This window comes from Fistularia commersonii, chromosome 13 (genome assembly GCF_037954325.1).
Source record: "Fistularia commersonii isolate RoL2024-O1a breed Wild chromosome 13, RoL_Fcom_v1.0, whole genome shotgun sequence".
Classification (NCBI taxonomy): domain Eukaryota; kingdom Metazoa; phylum Chordata; class Actinopteri; order Syngnathiformes; family Fistulariidae; genus Fistularia; species Fistularia commersonii.
The window spans coordinates 2,741,391-2,761,818 of record NC_141296.1 but is presented as its reverse complement, the minus strand read 5'-3'; the positions used below and the strand labels follow the sequence as shown (position 1 = coordinate 2,761,818).

General features: G+C 41.7%; 1 protein-coding gene across 3 annotated transcripts; it reads right to left on the bottom strand.

Annotated features, from left to right (window-relative positions):
• Positions 1 to 2,682: 2,682 nt before the first annotated feature.
• On the bottom strand, positions 2,683 to 20,021 carry bicc2 (bicaudal C homolog 2). 3 transcript variants are annotated; one of them, XM_086158268.1, is made up of 19 exons: positions 19,730 to 20,021; positions 18,706 to 18,749; positions 18,212 to 18,281; positions 17,994 to 18,073; positions 17,682 to 17,843; positions 17,539 to 17,592; positions 17,123 to 17,338; positions 16,797 to 17,048; positions 15,695 to 15,826; positions 14,615 to 14,804; positions 14,340 to 14,473; positions 13,150 to 13,343; positions 12,351 to 12,456; positions 11,073 to 11,112; positions 8,596 to 8,756; positions 6,460 to 6,670; positions 6,214 to 6,380; positions 5,019 to 5,118; positions 2,683 to 4,921 (listed from the first exon to the last, which is right to left on the bottom strand). In XM_086158268.1, the coding sequence occupies exons 1-19, from the start codon at positions 19,995 to 19,997 to the stop codon at positions 4,791 to 4,793; spliced, it is 2,712 nt and encodes a 903-aa protein (XP_086014394.1). In that variant the 5' UTR covers positions 19,998 to 20,021; the 3' UTR covers positions 2,683 to 4,790. The 3 variants fall into 3 exon arrangements, with proteins under 3 accessions (XP_086014394.1, XP_086014396.1, XP_086014395.1); XM_086158269.1 differs by lacking the exon at positions 5,019 to 5,118 and having other exon boundaries at positions 4,848 to 4,921; XM_086158270.1 differs by lacking the exons at positions 18,212 to 18,281; positions 18,706 to 18,749; positions 19,730 to 20,021 and having other exon boundaries at positions 17,928 to 18,013.
• Between the last annotated feature and the right edge of the window lie 407 nt (positions 20,022 to 20,428).

The window sequence follows — 20,428 nt, the reverse complement described above, 5'->3', positions numbered from 1 at the left end:
CTTCTGTCATGCAATTACAAAAACAAAAATGTCCTACAAATCAATTGACATATTCCAAGCCTTTTGTTATTTTGATATTGCTGATTATGGCTTACATCTACGTCATATTATTATATTTAATATTAAATATTAAATATTATTATACTATATTTTTTTCATTACAAATCAACTGAAATATTGTAAGCCTTTTATTATTTTCATACAGCTGATTATGTCTTACATCTTAAGAAAACTCAAAAATCCCATCTCTAAATATTATATTTAATATTAAATATTTGATATTATTGTATCAATAATATCATAATTTTTTTTTCCCATTAGAAATCACTTGAAATATTGCAAGCCTTTTATCATTTTGATATTGCTGATTATGGCTTACATCTTAAGAAAACTCAAAAATCCTATCTCAAAAGATTATTATATTTTATATTAAATATTTGATATTATTATATTAATAATATCATTTTTGTTTGTTTTTTCTCATTACAAATCAACTGAAATATTGCAAGCCTATTATTATTTTCATACAGCTGATTATGGCTTACATCTTAAGAAAATCAAAAATCCTCTCAAAATATTATTATATTTAATATTATTATATTAATAATATCATGATTTTTTTTTCCCATTAGAAATCACTTGAAATATTGCAAGCCTTTTATCATTTTGATATTGCTGATTATGGCTTACATCTTAAGAAAACTCAAAAATCCTATCTCAAAAGATTATTATATTTTATATTAAATATTTGATATTATTATATTAATAATATCATTTTTGTTTGTTTTTTCTCATTACAAATCAACTGAAATATTGCACGCCTTTTATTATCTTAATATTGCTGATTATGGCTTACATCTTAAGAAAATTCAAAAATCCTATCTCAAAATACTATTATATTTGATATTAAATATCTAATATTATTATATTAATATCATGATTTTTTTTTCTTTACAAATCAACTGAAATATTGCACGCCTTTTATTATTTTAATAGTGCAAATTATGGCTTACATCTTAAGAAAACTGAAAAATCCTATCTCAAAATTTTATTATTTTTAATATTAAATATTGGCTATTATTATATTGATAATATCATGATTTTTTTTTTTTTTTTTTCATTTTATTTATTATTGGATTACAGAATATAGAGAACTTTATTACTATTTTCTAATTTTCTGAGATAGTCCTGCATAGGCTGCAGGCCGGAAAACAGAAACAAACAGTGAACTGGGAGTGAATTACACCTTTCATATCACTCCGACTAATACCATCCATCGCTAACATGAAATATCGATTCGAGCTCCGCACGCGAACACACAAAAACCTCCCTCCACCATCTGGTACTTGCACTTCCACCCGATGCGACGGTGTTGTCGGTTACCATGTCGGTGCGGATGATCTAAGAACACTCCCGCGGGAGGATATTAGGGGACGGGACTTAAAGGAGGGGGTGGAGATCTGTTCCGACACTCCACAAACTGGCTGGAGTGTCCGCAGCCATGCATGAAAGAGAGTGTGAGTGGAAGTGGTAGCCTGTGACAGATTATGGAGGGATGATCCCTACTTATTACAATGTCTCTACCAATTACATAGGCAGGTTTCAGAGCAGTGATCCTTAAATATGGTTCTCTGGCCCTCAGGGCGCCGCCGGGTTTCTATTCTGCCAGGTACTTAATTGCTCTCCCCATGTGGTGTCAGGTCTAAATTGGCCCTCGATTCCAGAGCCGCGGAGAAAACTAGCGGCGTCCTGACCTTCCGGAACACCGGCAACCCGCTTTGTGAACTACAAAAAGTTGCATCTCCACGTTAAGTAGCGGCAAACCAAGTTGCGCTGGGACTCCATACGGCGCTCGCCTTTTTCTACCTTTCAATATTCACCCCTCTGGTCCCCCGATGGCCCTAATTTGGAGAGTTCAAGTCTCTGCTAAATAAATTAAACAGGAAACAAGTCATAAGCAGCTCCAATGTTTTCACTCCTGGCAGCGGCGATAAAATGAAATTGAACGTTTCAGACGAGGCCGAACCTTATTAAAAAAAAAGGAGTCTCGTTGCCAATGAATGTATTTACCTATTTAGGTTGGGTAATTCATTTAGTCCTATCTGATGATGCTACTGAATATTTCAAGAACGGCTCCGCTTTGACAACAACGTGCGCTCTTTGCGTTTGTGTCCGGGTTTTTCATGCAACACAAGCGTCCTGAATGGCTAAACGCAAAGCGTGATGCCATTGCCCCCTGCTGGCCTGATCTTTCAGATGATGACCTCCTGCATTGGGGGTCTCGCCAGGCGTTTGCGCTGAACTCCTCGAAAGGAAGTTTAACCCACTTGCGTTTCTTTTGTCACGATGGGAATCTATAAACCAACCGTTATTTCCTTTTTTTTAATTGAACACTTAAGACATAAGCCTAAGGCGACTGGTTTCATCAACTTTCCCTTACAGAGGTATTGTATTTTTAATACGTTTTGTTTTGTTTGGGTTTTTGTTTGCGTCTGCATTTTTAGTGCACGGACATCATTTAAATCGGCTTATTTCTCGGTTGTTTGCATTGGTTTTTTTTTGGAGCCCATTTAGATAAATCCTCCACTTTTTTTGATGATTATAATAGTACAGTGAACCCGCACTACTTTGCGCCTTTTTTTTTTTTTTTTGGCTCGCAATTTATCGTTCTTTAGCGTTTTTTTTTTTTTTTTTTTTTTTTTGCAGTATTTGAATTTTTTGCAGGATAAAATAGCTAAATTCTCGCCTAAGAGTAAAACAACTGTAAAAAATAAAGAAAAAATTCCCCAAAAATTCCTTTCATAAAATAAATAAAATACAAGATCCCCTTTGCTGAATAAAGATGACCAGCGTCGCGAACTTCGCGCTGCCTCGTCGGCATTCATCGCCAGAAAATTCATCATCATTCAAGTTTCGGCACAGCAAAGTATTCTCAATGGTGAGTACTCTATAAAAATGATTTATTTAGAATATAAAATGTGATTTCTTTCCATAGATAATTTCTATTTACTTTCCACTTAATATTATTTTTAATTCACTCATTTACTGTACATTTTGTATTGTATTACAGTATTTATTGTACGTTACAATTATCCAAAAGTGTTTATTGTATAGTATGAGAGTGTGAGAAGCATAATACAGTCAATGGTGGGTTGATAACAGTTTGTTTATTCGTTTCTTCGTTGATATATCTGTAAATACCATAAAATGATCACGTCTCTATTTTGCGGAAATTCACTTTTCGCGTTTTACCATAATTTCCAGACGATAAGCCGCAACTTTTAACACTTAAACAAAGACGCGGCTAATTCATGGATATTAGGTGGGGGGCTAACAAGCTTCACGCCGCTAAAACATTTATCCTCGTCACATCGGACCGATGAAATGACCGAGAAATTTTGAGTCCGTTCAACTCCCGACACCGAAGAAGACGACTTTGACGGTTTTAGTGCGCAGGAGGAAGCCAGAGAGAGCGACCGGCTAGTCCAGGGGTCGGCAACCCAAAGAGCCATTTGGGCTCATGAACGCTGGGAGCCGCAATTACTTTTTGTCGTCTAAAATAATGATACAACTGTATATATTGCTTTTTATTACCTTTACACTTTGTGTAAATAAGTGTGAAGTGTGTTGCTTCTGAAATTCACAGAGTATTACGGAGAAAATTAAATTTTATTTATGTAATGAACTCATTTTGAGCTTTGGGCTTTCAGAGCGTGTAGCGGAGCCTCGACCTGACTTTTAAAAATAAATCGACGAAAAAATCACCGTGTCAGTAAACAATAAAAAAATAAATATTTGCAAAATATCTTCATAAATATTTATTTTACCTGGTTTATGGGACTTCTGCGCCTGAACTTCTGCGCACAGCATCTGCAAATCGGGACTTTACCGGCCGGCGGGTGTACAGGCTTCCGCCAGTGTGACGTTATTTTTGAGCGTCGAAAAATAATAAATATAATTTTATGTAATATTTCAAGATCACAATAATCTTCCAACTTAGAACTTAAAGTTTAAAAAAAAGGAATTAACACAAATGAAATACACTTCAATTAAACATTTATAATTTTTATTTTCCCCAAGGTTGCCGACCCCTGGGCTAGTCGGTGCGGCTTGTATTTAGATGCGCTCAATAGTCCCAAAATTACGGTTTTACCAGCCCATTTTTACCAGTTAAAGTTGTTTAACTCAGGTCTCTTTCTCCAACTTTATCTCATATCTCAGTAGCGCTCATGTCTATTCCCCATCTGCTCATGGTTCCCCGGGGTATAGCGGCCCATAATTTGGGGTACCCTATTTCCAACAAATCAAATCTACGTCGCAAACATCTGGTGTGCCGGGATAAGTACGAGAAAATGCGAAATCATCACATCGCGATGCGTAAAACATGATTTTATTTTTTCACTTCACTTTAATTTCAACATGTCCATTTAAACCAGTGTAGCGGTTAACATAGGTAACAAACGTAAGTGCCATTTTTCACGAGAAAGGCACAGTCTGGCACGAAAGAAATTCCCCCCCGAAAAAATTTAAAATGTGCATTTGTGCGTCGTCGTTTCCCCTCAAATCTGAGGTTTTAGAGGATCGTATCCTTGTTTTGATGTTGTATAAAAAGCTTTGGGGTTCGGCTGAGGACGAAAGGCACTGATTCTAAAGTTTACGTACAGTTTGTTGCTCTTCGTGGCAGATTTATCAACGGATAAGATGAGAAAAGAAATCGGACCCGCCAACGGCGTCAATTTGTGATTATTTGTTAAAGTTTTATCATTCAGGCACGAGCTTGAAGTCTTCTCTCACCAGCGGTTACTCAGAGCTGCAACCTCGACATCCACGATTCTGGGGAGTCGACCGCTCGCGCCACCGTCCAGGTATCCGGTCTTCACGGCCGACGAGTCCGACAGCCTCCTCTTGCTCTTGTTCAGGTCTGGACAGAAAGACGGGTAAAGTGTCAAGACAAACGGCACCCGTTGATCTGATACTTGCAAAAAACAATAAAAGTGAAATGAAAAACAGCTTTTCACCTGAGATGGCTAACAACATCTTGCGTCTGGCTCCAAAGGTGGATACACCTACTTCCTTTAGATCTTCGTCGGACAGGGTGAGGAATGTCTGGTAGTCAATCTAGAGGAGCACAATCTGCATGATGTTTTGTTTTCCAAGTTTTGTTTCAATGAACCTTCTTCTTCTTCTTCTTCTTTGGGTTTTTCCCTTCAGGCGTCGCATCAACCTTCTCCATCAGACCCTGTTTTCTGTATCGTCCTCTCTCGCACCAACTACCTCTATATCCCCTGTCATGACGTCCATACATCTTCTCTCCAAAACATCTAGCATGCGCTGTCCCTCTGATGGACTCGTTCCTGATCCTCTCCATCCTGCTCGCTCCCAAAGAGAACATCGACATCTTCATCTCTGCGACCTCCAGCTCAGCCTCCTGTCTTTTCATCATTGTTACTGTTTCACGGCAATACAGCATCGCCGGTCTCACCACTTTCCTTTCATTCTGGCTGATAGTCTTCTATCGCACAGTAGCCCTCAACCTGCTCTCACTGCAGATCATAATGTCATCTGCAAACATCATGGTCCATGGAGATTCCTGTCTAACCTCATCTGTCAGCCTGTCCATCACCACTGCAAAGAAGAAGGGACTCAGAGCTGATCCCTGACGGAGTCCCACCTCCACCTTGAACTTCTCTATTACCCCTACAGCACACCTCGCCACTGTCTCACAGCAAGCATACATGTCCTGCACCAGTCTAACATACTTCTCTGCAACGTCAAACTTCCGCATACAATACCGGAGCATATGCATTTGTCCAGGTCTACAAAGACATAGTGCAGCTCCCTCTGGCCTTCTCCTCTTCATTTTTTTCAATGAACCTGCTGCATGTTTTTGGAATGTGGGAGGAAACTCAAAGGAAACCTACGCAGACAAAAAAATTGGGGAAATGGCCCCGAATGAGTGAGTGCTTGCGAACCCTGCCTCTCGCCCGATGACAGCTAGGATCGGCTCCAGCATCTCCCACAGGATAAGCGGCAGGAGGCGGATGGATGGATGATGTTTTTTTTGGCTGTCGCGCAAACGGTGTTTGCTATGTGTTATTTCTGTGTGTGTTCAGCTCCGCAGGAAGTTCCCACATGGTCTAACAAGCTTTTTTTACCCCCATGTTTCATGCATACGTGACGCTAACAATGCACAGCGATAGCACTGCTACTCACCTCCTGCTGTTCAAACACATCGATGTACTTGATCAAGCCCAGCTGGTTGAGAAGTTCAGGCAGATCGTCGATCATTTGAGGTGAGGGGCTTCGTCGGCCGCAAGTGGACGCCCTTCTGGATGAGCACGCTTCTTCAAAGTAGCCGCCGGAGCTCGGAAAGCTCTCGGCTGAAAAAGGAAAGTTCACGGTAGAAGCTTAAAAGTGGAGGAAAGCGTTTTCGTTTCGGTCTGTTTTGTAAAGACTTACAGGGTTTGTCGGTTCTGCCTCTGTTCGGCGCAAATGTGGGGAAAGAGGAGGCGGATGAAGAGAAGTTGGATGGCGGGGAGGAGGGCGAGGAAGAGGAGGAGGAGGAGGAAGAGGAGGACGGAGGCTGGGATGAAAATGCAGATCCACGTCTGTCCCTCCAGTTCTCAGAGTCGCTCCCGTTGCCAAGCTTTCCGGTCTGAGAAGTCCAGGACTGGAATGAAAATGGCACCACATTTTTACATCTTCAATTTGCAAACACTTCACACAGCAATACCAGTGTGTGTGTGTGTGTGTGTGTGTGTGTTTGCTCATCCCGCTCTTGCAGGCGACTCAGTGACCACAGTGCAAGATCATGAGCGATGAACACCCAATCATGTACCAAACTCTTGGACATAACATGCAAAGATGCATCGAAATCTTCTTCTTCTTCTTCTTCTTCTTCTTCTTCTTTCGGCTTTTCCCTTCAGGTGTCGCCACAGCGAGTCAACTTTCTCCATCTAACCCTATTCTCTGTATCCTCCTCTCTCACACCAACTACCTTCATATCCTCTCTCACTACGTCCATAAATCTTTGGTCTTCCTCCAGACCTCTTACCTGGCAGCTCCAATTCCAGCATCCGTCCACCAATATATTCTCCATCCCTCCTCTGGACATGACCCAACCATCTCAGTCTGGCTTCTCTGACCTTCTCTCCAAAACATCTAACATGTGCCTCGTTCCTGATCCTCTCCATCCTGGTCACTCCCAAAGAGAACCTCAACATCTTCATCTCTGCAACCTCAAGTTCTGCCTGCTGTCTTTTGGTCATTGGAACAGTTTCTAGTCCAAACATCATCGCTGGTCTCACCACTGTCTTGTACACCTTTCCTTTTATTCTGGCCGATAGTCTTCTATCCCTTCGTACCCCGACACTTTTCTCCACCCATTCCAACCTGCTTGGACCGTCTCTTCACCTCTTTTCCACACACTCCGTTGCTCTGGACTGTTGACCCTAAGTACCTGAAATCCTCCAGCTTCTTGATCTCCACTCCCTGTAGCCTCACCGCTCCACCCGAGTTCCTCTCGTTCACACACATATATTCTGTCTTGCTGCGACTAACTTTCATTCCTCTCCTTACCAGAGCATACCTCCACCTCTCTAGATTTCCCTCTACCTGTTGTCTGCTCTCACTACAGATCACAATGTCATCCGCAAACATCATGGTCCATGGGGATTCCTGTCTAACCTCATCTGTCAGCCTGTCCATCACCACTGCGAACAAGAAGGGGCTCAGAGCTGATCCCTGATGGAGTCCCACCTCCAACTAGAACTTCTCTGTTACCCCTACAGCACACCGTACCAGTGTCTCACCAAACCATCTCAGTCTGGCTTCTCTGACCTTCTCTCCAAAACATCTAACATGTGCTGTTCCTCTGATGGACACGTTCCTGATCCTCTCCATCCTGGTCACTCCCAAAGAGAACCTTAGCATCTTCATCTCTGCAACCTCTAGTTCTGCCTGCTGTCTTTTGGTCATTGTGACAGTTTCTAGTCCAAACATCATCGCTGGTCTCACCACTGTCTTGTTCTCCTTTCCTTTTATTCTGGCTGATAGTCTTCTATCATATAGTAACCCTGACACTTTTGCAAAGATGCATCTAAATAATTCTTGCAAAAAAAAAAGAAAAAAAATGCAGGAAGTCGATTGCAGGAGGAGACTCACGTTGGAAATCATCTCAGGAGGCGAGAAAAACGAAAGCTACCTCTCGACCGCCTCGATTTCAGAAGGGAATTTAACTCCGTGCCGTTATTCGCGGTGAGTCGGAGGGCGTCCCGTTCAGGAGGCCTTTAAAAAGCTGTCGAGACGGGTTTAAACAGCCCAGGTAAACAGGAGGCTGCGAACGCTTTGCTGACCGAAGCGATGGTATCAGGCTCCGGGTAATTGAGCATACAAACCGGTGTTGCTTACCCCATAGTGAGATAAACGCTTCAGACTGTTGGAGGGAAATACCGATAAATGAGACCGCGTCAGCCGGCCAGGATGCTTGTTTTACTGGGTTCGGCACAAAATAGCCGTCGAGGTTTGACCAAAAAAAAAAAACAAAATACGGGTAAATCATCGCCCCGATATATTGTCGGGTTATATTTGTTATACCTGCTGGTTGGCGCTTGTGCTCAGGTAGGGCTTGTAGCTGCGGCGGCTAATGTTGCGGAGCTCTTTGACCGCCTCGGCCGGCATCGACTTGGAGAAGCCGAGGCCGCTCCAGGTGTCCGTCGGGGTTCGAACCTCGCTGACAACCGGCTTTCTCTGCATGGCTGGAAGCGGCACAAACGTAAACAGAAGGAGGCGCAACCAAAGTTCACTTATTTAGCCTAAAAAAAAAAAAAAAATTGTGCAATATTTCATTTCACTGTGCAATATTCAGAACTGTGCAATATGTCATTTCATAACAGCTACACTACAATTTTTCCTTTTATCATACTATTGTGCACTCCTTACCTCATTTGTTACAAAGACACTTATAGTTTTATCACTTGTTTACTAAGACACTTTATAGTTTCACTGAGACACTTTATAGTTTATAGTTTATTTTTATTTCTAACGCTGCCTTTTTCTTTTTATTATTTATTACTGTTATTTTTTCTGTAACTCTGGCACAACAACTTCCTTCGGGATTAATAAAGTTGTTCTTATCTTATCTTATCTTATCTTAGACATGGACTCAGTTGTGGCACTTGATAAACCCTCAAGTCTTTTAATTTATTATACTTACCACGTAAAGACGCACACATATATGTCGACATTTCAGTGTTTCACTTCGAGACCCTGTTGAGCCGCATTTTGTAATAAACGTCCATCACGTAATTACGTTTTCATTTCATTTTGTAATAAAGCCCTTATTTCGTAATAAACTGCCCCAATGCATTTTGTAATAAATTTTCCCGCATTATGTAATAAGTTATTACATATTATTACAAAATGCACTTGCAACTTTTTATTCTCTAGGAAATGTAATAACATGGTGCATTATGTAATAGCAATTGTAAATCATAGTTTATTTGTTTGCTAATTGCGTTTTATTCTACATTAAAGTGTTTGTAAAGCTAGGCCTATTATTAGCATCACTAGTAGCAGTACTTAGCAATTAGTATCAGTACAATATTCAAAGGTTGCATTAACCAAGAATATTCTATAAATTCCATGTTATTACATTTCCTAGAGAATAAAAAAGTTGCAAGCGCATTTTGTAATAATCTTCTCAAAATGTAATAACTTATTACATAATGCGGCAAAATTTATTACAAAATGCAGCAGTATATTATTGTTATGCAGTGCTTATGTCCTCTACTGTAAGTCGCTTTGGATAAAAGCGTCTGCCAAATGTAATGTAATGTAATGTAATTTATTACAAAATGAAATGAAAAAAAAAGTTATTACATTTTGGACGTTTATTACAAAATGCACAGCTTCAACAGTACCGAATGCTAAAATGAACATGCCGTCGCAGCTGTTAGATAACGTATCGGTCACCGCGTGGCATTCGTCATCAAAACCAAATTAGGGACAAATCGAAAACCAAAGAAAAATCAGTTCTCTTTAAAGAGTAATTCAGGATCCTTATCGGATGAGAGACTTTGGACAGCACTCGAAAAAAAGACTGCAATATCATCCGCTCTATAAAGCGTGTGTTGTAATTTATGTGGGTACGCATGTGGTTTTTGAGCAAATTTCCCATTCATACCATGGCATATGGGTGACTTAATGACTGCAAGGCAGATGGCTCATTCAAACTGCTAATTCATAATTCCATAAAGCAACACTGGTGGAATTTAGGACCATTTGGCCGCGGATCGTCCCCGGTATCTCTCATTCCGCATGATGGATTGGGTACACAGTGGATCCATACAAGAGTACACTCAAAACTATGCTTGATTGCATGCCTGTGTGCGTTTGTGTGTGTGTGTGTGTGTGTGTGTATCTGCCCTGTGTGGAGTAAGTTGGAACACCAGCGCTACTCAATTATAACTTTGGCAAAGTCCGAGCCATAAACCGGTCCTCTTTAGCAGTCGTCTTGGCAGCAAGCGGCTCCGAAATTGGTCTCTCCATCAAAACCAAACCTCTGTGCGGGATATTTGTGTGTTTCCTCCACATTCGCACCAAAAAGGCTATTTCACCCGACCGAATAGTAAAGCATGAAACCTTTTTTTAAAAACATAAATGAAAGCGGTGAACATGCTGTAAGATAACGTCGACATTTGATCGCCGTATGTGTGAATACCGCCAGATCCAGAATTTGTAACATTGGTAAAATGTTTGAATATTTCAACAAAAATCTCTCGTGAATTTCATCATTTCTTTTTACAGACATTATTTAAGCATCGATGCAAAAAACAAATTATTTTTTAGGTGGGGGGGGGGGTTATATTAAACCAGCCACTCAATGTGCCAACACGACATGTGGTTCGAGAGAGACTGGGGTTTTTCTCTGCAAAAGGTTTTTTAATACATTTTTTATACATGTAGTACACAGCAACTGTAGATCAATAAATATAAATGGATCCTTAGCAGTGCCCTGAGCCCAGGAAGCCGCGGCGAAACAGGAAATATATTAAACATTTAGATATACGAACCCCTGGTTGCCAGCAGTTTCTTCTTCTCATAGTCATAATCCTACAAAGCACAAACATGAAATAAGGCAGGTAAATAATGCATGAAATTGAATTTCTGCGGTCACTGTGGACGAGGCGAGGTAGCTCATTTACACCAGGAACAAATTCTTGCATGAAATCACGGATGCTTTTTTGTTAAACTTACCGGGGAGATGCAGGTGTTTTTATGAGTGACAGGTGGCAAACAAGCACACCAAAAATTATTATCATTTTAATTATCCTTGTTTTTTCTGTTGTTTTGTGTTCGACTCCAACCCTCACATTTATTCTAAGTATTATATTATATTATATTATATTATATTATATTATATTATATTATATTATATTAAAAAAATCTCTAAAATGAAAATAAAAATGAATTTTTCTTTTCTTTTTTTTCTGACATTTTAACTGTATATTATATTATATAATATTGTATTATATTAAAAAAAATCTCTATAAAATAAAAATGAATATTTATTTTCTTTTTTACCTGACATTATAACTATAATATATTATATTGCATTTTATTAAAAAAATATCTAAAAAATAAAAATGAATGTTTATTTTCTTTTTTTTCTGACATTATAAATGTATATCATATTATATTATATTATTTTATATTATATTAAAAAATTATCTAAAAAATACAAGTTATTATTTATTTTCTTTTTTTCCTGACATTATAACTATATTATATTATATTATATTATATTATATTATATTATATTATATTATATTATATTATATTAAAAAAATCTCTAAAAAATGAAAATAAAATTTTTTTATTTCTGACTTTATAACTGTTCCGAGAAATTTCCCCTATGGGGATCAATAAAGTTATTCTTATTTTAACTTATTTGTAAAACGAACTTGCTGTACCTGAATTCCATACAGTTAATTCTTTCCATGAAGGAGATCAGCCTGTGAGCCCCAAAACCTTCTACCTTTTTTCACTGTTGAATTAAAGCTAACACAGCATTGTGTGCTCACATATTTTAACAAGTTCTCGCTCTGAGGCTCGCAAGCAATAGCACCTCAAATATTTCATTTCAATTTCTTGCTCTCTCACAGATGTATAGGATGTCAGAAAGTCTTGTCGTGTCAAATATAAAGTCAATTCTTTCTTTCTCACCTGCTTGCAGTAATGCATATTCACTTACACTTATCTCTAAAACCCTCTTCCCATTTTTTATCCACCGACGGCGTTTCATGTCGTAATGGAAAAGGCACCAGAAGCCAGCGGATTTTTTCTCTCACCTCGGCGTTAGATGAGTCATTGCAAACATCTTGGCCGAGCATCATGTCCCTTCTCAGGCCGTTCCTCCACTCGTTCCTCCCTCGCTCTAGTTCTGAATTAATTATCCTGGCCCGATTAGAGGACACACAAGAACCTTTCAGACTTTTACGGTTTTCTGACTACATGCGACAAACTCATTGTTATGAACAGTGACGAGCGGTGAGGTTCATGGCTTGTGAGGCACGCCTACGGTGAGGCAGGACAACCCTGTGCCTCACTTAGTGGCTCTTTGCAGCCCTTTTTATGATCGCTCAGCACAAGAAACTGGTAACACACATACAGTTGTTGACAAAAAAACACTGTGCATTGGAAATGTTGTTCGTATAGTAAAAGTGTCTAAACATTTTAATAGTTTACAGAGAGACAATCTTAGCACAGTCAGCCATCTTTGAGGCTCAACAGTACGCAGCCTCACCGCACGTCTCTTCTCGGTATTTGAACCGTAAATGTGAAAATCCATCTAAAACGGTTGAAGTTAAATGAAAAATACCTTTATACTGCAAATCACTAATAAATACAACCATTTCATTCTTCTTTTCATTTACATTGTTTTCTTTCCAAGATTGGCAAGTGAGACACGGCCTCTCCTGCCTCCCCTGACTGCACGCCACTGATTATGAATCAAGCTGGCTTTTTCGCAGGTAACAATAGAATCAGGAAAGCTCAAAAATATTAAAATTTGCATGATCTTGCAAGATTATTTCACGGACAAAATGCAGATTCCGCAAGGAGACAGAACAGAAAGCTCAGAATGCTCACCTGTATGTTAGCGCCTGCCCTGTAGAGTGTCGTCTGCCCTGGTTGAAACCTCTGCTAATTTCTGGACCCTGCAGACTTCCCCTCCGAACCATGAGTCCCATCCTGCCGTTTAACGCATCTTCCGACGATGTCATCGCCGTAACCCTCGAGCTCTCGTCGTCCGATTGGGCAGCCTGGTCCTCATTTTCAAGAATCTGATGAAAAAAGTCACTGCTCAGTTCTGGTTTCCTAAACCGAACCTTGTGAGATATGATTTATCTGGGAAACAATGATGCAAATTAAACTAATAGCTAAGTTCCTCGGGTACACCAATGATGCATTTTTAGTCAGTCACATATAAATACCTACAACTACTGAAATTAAAATATAAGAGAAATTTCCGAAAATGAAACGCAGGCTCTGATTTCTTCTGAAAAAAAATATTTTAACAGGAATTTTAAAATTCCACTTTTAAGTTTACGCTAAAGATATAAATTGAAGGGGGGGCAAATAATACATAAATATATATAACAACTGAAATGATAATATTAGAGAAATTTCCAAAAATGAAATACAGGCTCTAATTTTTTCTGAAAAAAAATATTTTAACAGGATTTTTAAAATTCCAGTTTTAAGTTTATGGTAAAGACATAAATTGAAGGGAGGCAAAAAATATATAAATACATATAACAACTGAAATGAAAATATTAGAGAAATTTCCAAAAATGAAATACAAGCTCTGATTTCTTCTGAAAAAAATATTTTAACATTTTACTTTTAAATTCACTGTAAAGACATAAATTGAAGGGGGGGGGGGGAATAATACATAAATACTTATAATAACAACTGAGATGAAAATATAAGAGGAATTTCCGAAAAAATGAAATACAGGCTGATTTCTTCTGAATTTTTTTTTTTTTTAACATTTCTATTTTAAGTTTACTGTGAAGACATAAATTGAGGGGGTGGGGGCAAATAATATATAAATACATATAACAACTGAAATGAAAATATAAGAGAAATTTCCAAAAATGAAATACAGGCTTTGATTTCCTCTGCAAAAAAAAAATATTTGAATAGGAATTTTAAAATTCCATTTTTGAAGTTTAATGTGCAGAAATAAAGTGAGGGCACTGGAGGCACAAGAGGCCTGGAACATTGTGTCAATGCAGTCCTGATTGATAGCAGCGTCGATATAAAGAATATAACACCTTCTCAAGCGGGCGGTTTTCTGTTCCTTTCAGACCCGTTCTCCCTTCTTCGGTAGGAGGGCTGAGGCCGGGCGGAGGTGAAGGACGAGGTTTTGTTATACTTGGCGCTTCTGGTGCGGGAGCAGCAGTCGGGCCTGTTGGGTAAGAAATTGTAAAGAAAAAAAAAGGGATCTTTCAAACTTTCCAGGAGCTTTTGTCCTCCTGCGTAACAGCCTAGTTTGCAAATACGTCCGAAGGGACGGTAAAACGCGAGTTCCAAATAACGCTCGGCTCACCCTGCTCAGACATGCGCAGCTGCTGCAGCAGCATGTTGAACCAGTAGCTGGTTAGCTCGCAGCCTGCCGGCACGGGGTCGGAGGTCATCTTGGTTACCTTGGTGGATTCAGAGGAATCCGACCCCAGGAGCAGGCGGCGGGCCTCATAAAGACACTGGATGTTCCTCTCCAGACCTTTCACCACCACTGACTGAAAAAATAGAAATAATTTTTCATCAGGAATCGATGTGAAGTGCCGTCATTTAAAACGACGCTACTTCTTCAAACACAACGATGCGGCTAATTCATGGATCTCTTGTGCCGACGAGCTTCACGCGAAACATTTAGCCTCGTCGCATCGGATCGATGAAATGGCCGGGAAAGTCTGAGGCCGTTAAATTCCGAAACCGAAGAAGATACCTTAAATGGAAGGCCGAGATCGTGAACGGTTGGGGTGGGACAGAGCGGGGACAGAAAATAGATGGATGGATTCATAGTTGTTATTCATCTTTTTCATCAGCCGTGTTACAGGCAGTGTCCGGAAAAAGGCATTTCCAGGACATATTTAATGAAAAGTTAAAAAAAAGAAATTCTGTGTAAATATCTCATGTTACAACGTGGACGCCTGCGGCTTATAGACATGCGCAATACACTTATATATATTTGTTTGTTTTTAGCCGATGCGGCTAATATTCAGTAGTCCTGCCGTGTTACAGGCACTGTTCAAAAAAAGCTTTTTTAGGACAAATTTGTGGATGTGACCGATAATCATAAGTCAAAAAATATATTTTTTTGTGAATATCTCATGCGGTTTATAGTGCAATACATATACATTTATTTGTTTTGTTTTTTTAGCTGGTGCGGCTTATATTCAGGTGCGCCTTATAGTCCAGAAAATTCAAAGGGAAAGACTCTTTCGAGAAATATTGAAATTGATGGTATGTTTCATTTTGAAATCCAGCGGGCACGAAACCAGTGCTGACTTAGGCTGCGTGTGAATTCCAAAAAATTAGGGGGAGGCTTTTAATTTTTTTGCTAACAGCTAACAGGGGGAAGCTAACAGTTCACAGCAATAGAGGCAATCAATAGCATAAACTGTACCTTGCTGGTCTGCTTTACTTTTGGCTTGACACTAATGAAGACCCCCAGGTTTTGCATCATCTGAGCCAGCTTACATGAATCTGCCTCCAGGTCTTCACGCATGTCAAACATCAAACATACGGGCAGACAGTCCTGTAAGAGACAGACGCAAAAAAAAAATAAAAAAATCATCCAAACTGCCAAAATCCAATGCAAGTAAACTCCCGGGCAATCTGCAACTACCGATGGGAGATCTAAAGGTATATATCAGTGGTGGGCCATCAGGGCCTGCAAGGCCTTCTCTGCTGACCTGAAAAAAATCTGAATCACAGACTGTTTTTAATTACAATTGAATCTCAATTATATTTTGAATCTCGAATCTGATTAAATAATTCCAAATGGTCTGTCCGCTTCCTTTCATAGCTCTTTCTCTGAGTGTGCTGCTTCCAAACATGTATTTTCATTAAATAAAGAGCATCTAACCCATCAAATTTCAGCTGTAATTTGTTGCCAGGCAGGGTCAAAGTCAAAGGCGCGGAGGCCAACAGAATCCGATTCACAGGCGATGAAACTGTTTCCTCAACCAATCCGATTTTGAGTTGCGACACCAAGGCCTTCTAGAAGGCTACGCTAACGTCAGCGTGTCACACGCTTTTTGACTGGATCGTCAGACAGCGTGCTAGCCAGAGCGAGCGGGCCGCATCTGTAGCGAACTGCATGAACACAATTATAGTTTGTGCAAAACTTTCCCGGGGGAAACCAAAGTGGATCTAGAACTTACCGAAAAGGTGAAGAACAATAGGGAAATCTTAAATAGACAGACAGTTTTATACCCATATAACAGTTATTATGTCCTCTATTGTAAGTCGCTTTGGATAAAAGCGTCTGCCAAATGTAATGTAATGTAATGTAATGTTATCAAGGGGATGAATGGAGCACTACTGAAGGCCTTGGTGTGAAATGCACGGTCCGCCACTGGTATACATCACATTAGTTTACTTCTTGAGAGAACAAATGAAAAATGAATTCGATTCCGCGTTTTTCGATTGACATTCTGAACCATGCACGTTCTCAAAATGTGGTATAATTAAAAAAGAAAATGTCCCCGAACCCCTCCCGGTACCATTAGCTGCTGCCGGGCCAGACACACTCCGTCAGGGCTGCCCTGGATGAGCAGCGACGGAGGGTTCTGAGGAGCGCTCAGGTCCGGCAAAATGATCTGAGTCTGCGTGTGATGCATGACGCTTAAGAAATGAGCTCCGTTCTGTCCCAGGAGGAAGAGATGCTGCTGCGAGGTCACGTCCATTTGGGTGCTGACTATACCTCCCGTGACCTCTGACCCCAGAAGTAGATCCATCAAAAGGCAAGTTGCTTTCTGCCAAGAAAGGATAAAGGGATATATGAGAAGATGTATCTGCGGCCGGTGGTTGTTATGCTAAAAACGCTAACCTTGATAGCGACGGCGTTGCCCTGCAGGCCCCAGACGGTGCAGCCGCTGCCGTAGAAGGGCGTCTGCGCTTGAGGCTGAGGCGACACGGCCCTGAAGTTCACGCTGACCCCCAACGTCTGCGCCACCTGCTGGATGAGCGGGGAACCTGCGTCCGGGAGGACTTGGGGGGTCAGGCTGACCGGGAGGTCAAAGGTCAGGGCCAGCGGCTGTAGATCCTAGGACGAAAAAAAAAACGACGGCGTTGAAGCGAGACTGACGCTTTTTGACAAACAGACCCGTCTTATTTGCGCCGGACGTTCTATTTGTTGTCATATTGATCGCCGGGTCCTTACAAGAGCAGAGGAATTGAATTTTGAGAAAAATAACAATCAATCCGACTGTTCTCTTTGTTTTGAATCACACATCGACCACTCACTCTTATCCTCCTTCTGGCCTCCTCCACGCCCTCAATGGGCCCGGCGATAGACACCTGACAGTTCAACAAAACAAAAAACAAATATAATCAAACGCTAGATGTGAATTTCCTCGTAAAGGCAATCGCTAAAACATCCAACCGACCTGGTTGCTTTTTTCCCCTGCCGCATTATGCCGATTGGAGTCCGGGAAATGGATGTGACACGAGGTGACCTCCATCACCTTCTTGATGTTTCCGCCACCTTTTCCGATCACGTGGGAATGCTCGGTATAAGCCACGTCCATTTTTAAAGTCACCTTGTTCACCTGGATATTAAAACAGCCGGATTTAGATCTTCGGAATCAACAGCGCTTTGGTATTTTCGCAAGACAAAGCCCGAGACGTTTTACTTTGTGGTGGAGACGTCACTTCAAATTGTGTTTTTATCAGGACAAATCATCATCCAGACCCCTCACCCTTGTTTCCAGGACTTCTAGTATCATTTTTTTGGCTTCCAAAACATCGGCTCTCTTCCCTTCCACCTTTACATGTGGATCTGGATGGAAAAAGACAAATCCTGAGGCTACGGTTCTGCGCAAAACGTCGCGTTTAAGACCAATTTTAGTGTGGGAAGAAATAAAAAACGACAGCGAGGTGCAAGGGGAGGCGAGGGGACGTATCGGGAGTTTCTCACCTTTCTTTGACTTTGCGCCAATCTTCAACTTGGACGGCCATTTCACCTGAGTGTCAGTTTCTTTCATCACCTGTGGAAAAGTAAACAATGGAAGAGTGCGAGAAACAAAAGACGGCGCCGAGAAGAGGGAAGGGCCTGTCAGCTATCATTGTATGCTATGAAGATACAGACACTCACACACACACACACACACACACACCAATCACACCCTGTACAATCAGAATAGAAACATAAATACAGACACACGGCCCTTAGTCTAGGAATACAAAACCTCATTTGCATTTCAAAGACTATAATTCTCACCTCCATAAAACCTGTAATCACTGGATGCAGCATCCTGAACAAATGTTAAAAAGGTGACACAGGTGTTCTCGCCCAATCAGAAGGCTGCGTTTTAACCAGGACACCGGTGATTAAAAGTGTCTTCGACAAAAACTACTTTGCTGGTTTTTATTTTCTGACTTGTGAATTAAATATCTCAGACGCGGACTTACTCTCTCAAAGAACTCTTCGCCCGTCACGCCATCTTGCTTCGGAGCTGAAAACCCCAAAAGAAGAGCGCCGTCAATGAAACAACACGCAAAACACGCGTTTGCTGCCGTTCTGTTTACACAAAGTTTAAAAAAACGCGTCAACATTTTTATGCGGGATCTCTCCGAAATCGGCCGAGCGACCGGGACAAAAGGAACAAGAGGTTGACGGGAAACGTGGGCCGTCTGAAAGACCGTCCCTCCGCGGTGACATTTACAGGGAGCGGTAGGAGCCCCGGCAACGCCCTCGCCCCCTCTCGTCGCCACGGGAAACCCTGACCGCAGCTTAGGAATGGTAAGACAACAGCGCGGGGTGGAGAGGGAAGGTGGTGTCTGTAGGCAGCCACAAATTAGACTGGAGACAGCTCATCACACTGATGGCATTTGCTGACGCAAAGACCTCCCACTCGACCGAAAACCACAATCCGATCGAGGTCGGACGTCTTTAGCGACGGCGTGGAAGCCGACGGATCGCGACCTTGAAGGGACGAGACGCGACGAAACCGACCGACGGACGAAAAAACGCCGTCGAATCCGAAGCGGATCCGCAAATAGGCAAACAGCGGCCCCTATCTGCGGCAACGGGGCGCTGTCGGAAAAAAAAAAAAACATTTTTCTCCGGTAAAACCGGGGAGGCATTTGTTATAAACCTGCCAAGCTGCGATAACTAACAGAGGCAGTTACCTGGGCTTTCCAGACAGGAATGATAATGGCAATAAGACTTCTCAATGCATACGCCGTTGCGGGTCATAAATCACGGAGATACCGGGGGACGGGAGTTTTCAGGATGGCAGTTATAGCGATCGTAATAGCAAGCTGGAGGCCCTGATAGACGCCCACGGGGTCAAGTAGATAGGAGGAGCGCGGCGGGTGGCCTCGATAGGCATCGAAAACAGAATTGCCTCCAGAAAACCGCCCTTTTCGGAGCAAAGCGAAAGCGAGAGGTGTCGGGCCGACGATTCCACGCCGGTCTCGTCAACGCACTCACCGTACAACATGTTCTCCAGCTTCTTCCTATCGATCCTGAACCTCTCCTCCACCCAGTCCGGGTCCGCACTTTGCCCTCCGGCGTCCCCCTGCCCCGGCGCCGGGTTCCCCCCTTCCTGCTCCTGACCGTCATCCTCTTTGTCCTCTTTGGCGGATTTGGCCGCCGAGCCGGGTTCGAAGCTACTTTCCAAGTCAGGCTGCCGGGGCGCTATTGTGGCCGGGGCCGGAGAACTCCGCTCGGCGGCGGCGGCGGCGGCGGCGGTGGCCATAGCGGGACTGAGCCCCCGTCGGTGTTTGTGTGTCTGCAAGGATGTGTGTGACCAAGGAGACAAGGAGCAAGAGAAAAGAGGGGGCCAGAAACACCCCTTTTAAAATCCCCCACCCCCTTCACTTAAATTAGTACACAAATCTAGTCTTTTTGCTGTTAAAACCTGTGAAACAGGAGGGATTTTCTGCAATGGCCTTATAATGTAACTCACTGTGAAGAGTCTTTAGATGGTGCAGAGCGTGTCTTCTCACCCGGGGGGCTCAAGGAAGACAAATACAACCTACAACCACAACTGAGACTCACTTTGCGTCGAGAAAATCCCCAGTAATCCGCACTACAACGTCCATAGATTGTGGGGAGAGATAGTCAAGGCCTATGATAAGACAAGATCGCCCCCCCCCCCCTCCCCCCCCCCCCCCCCCACACACACAC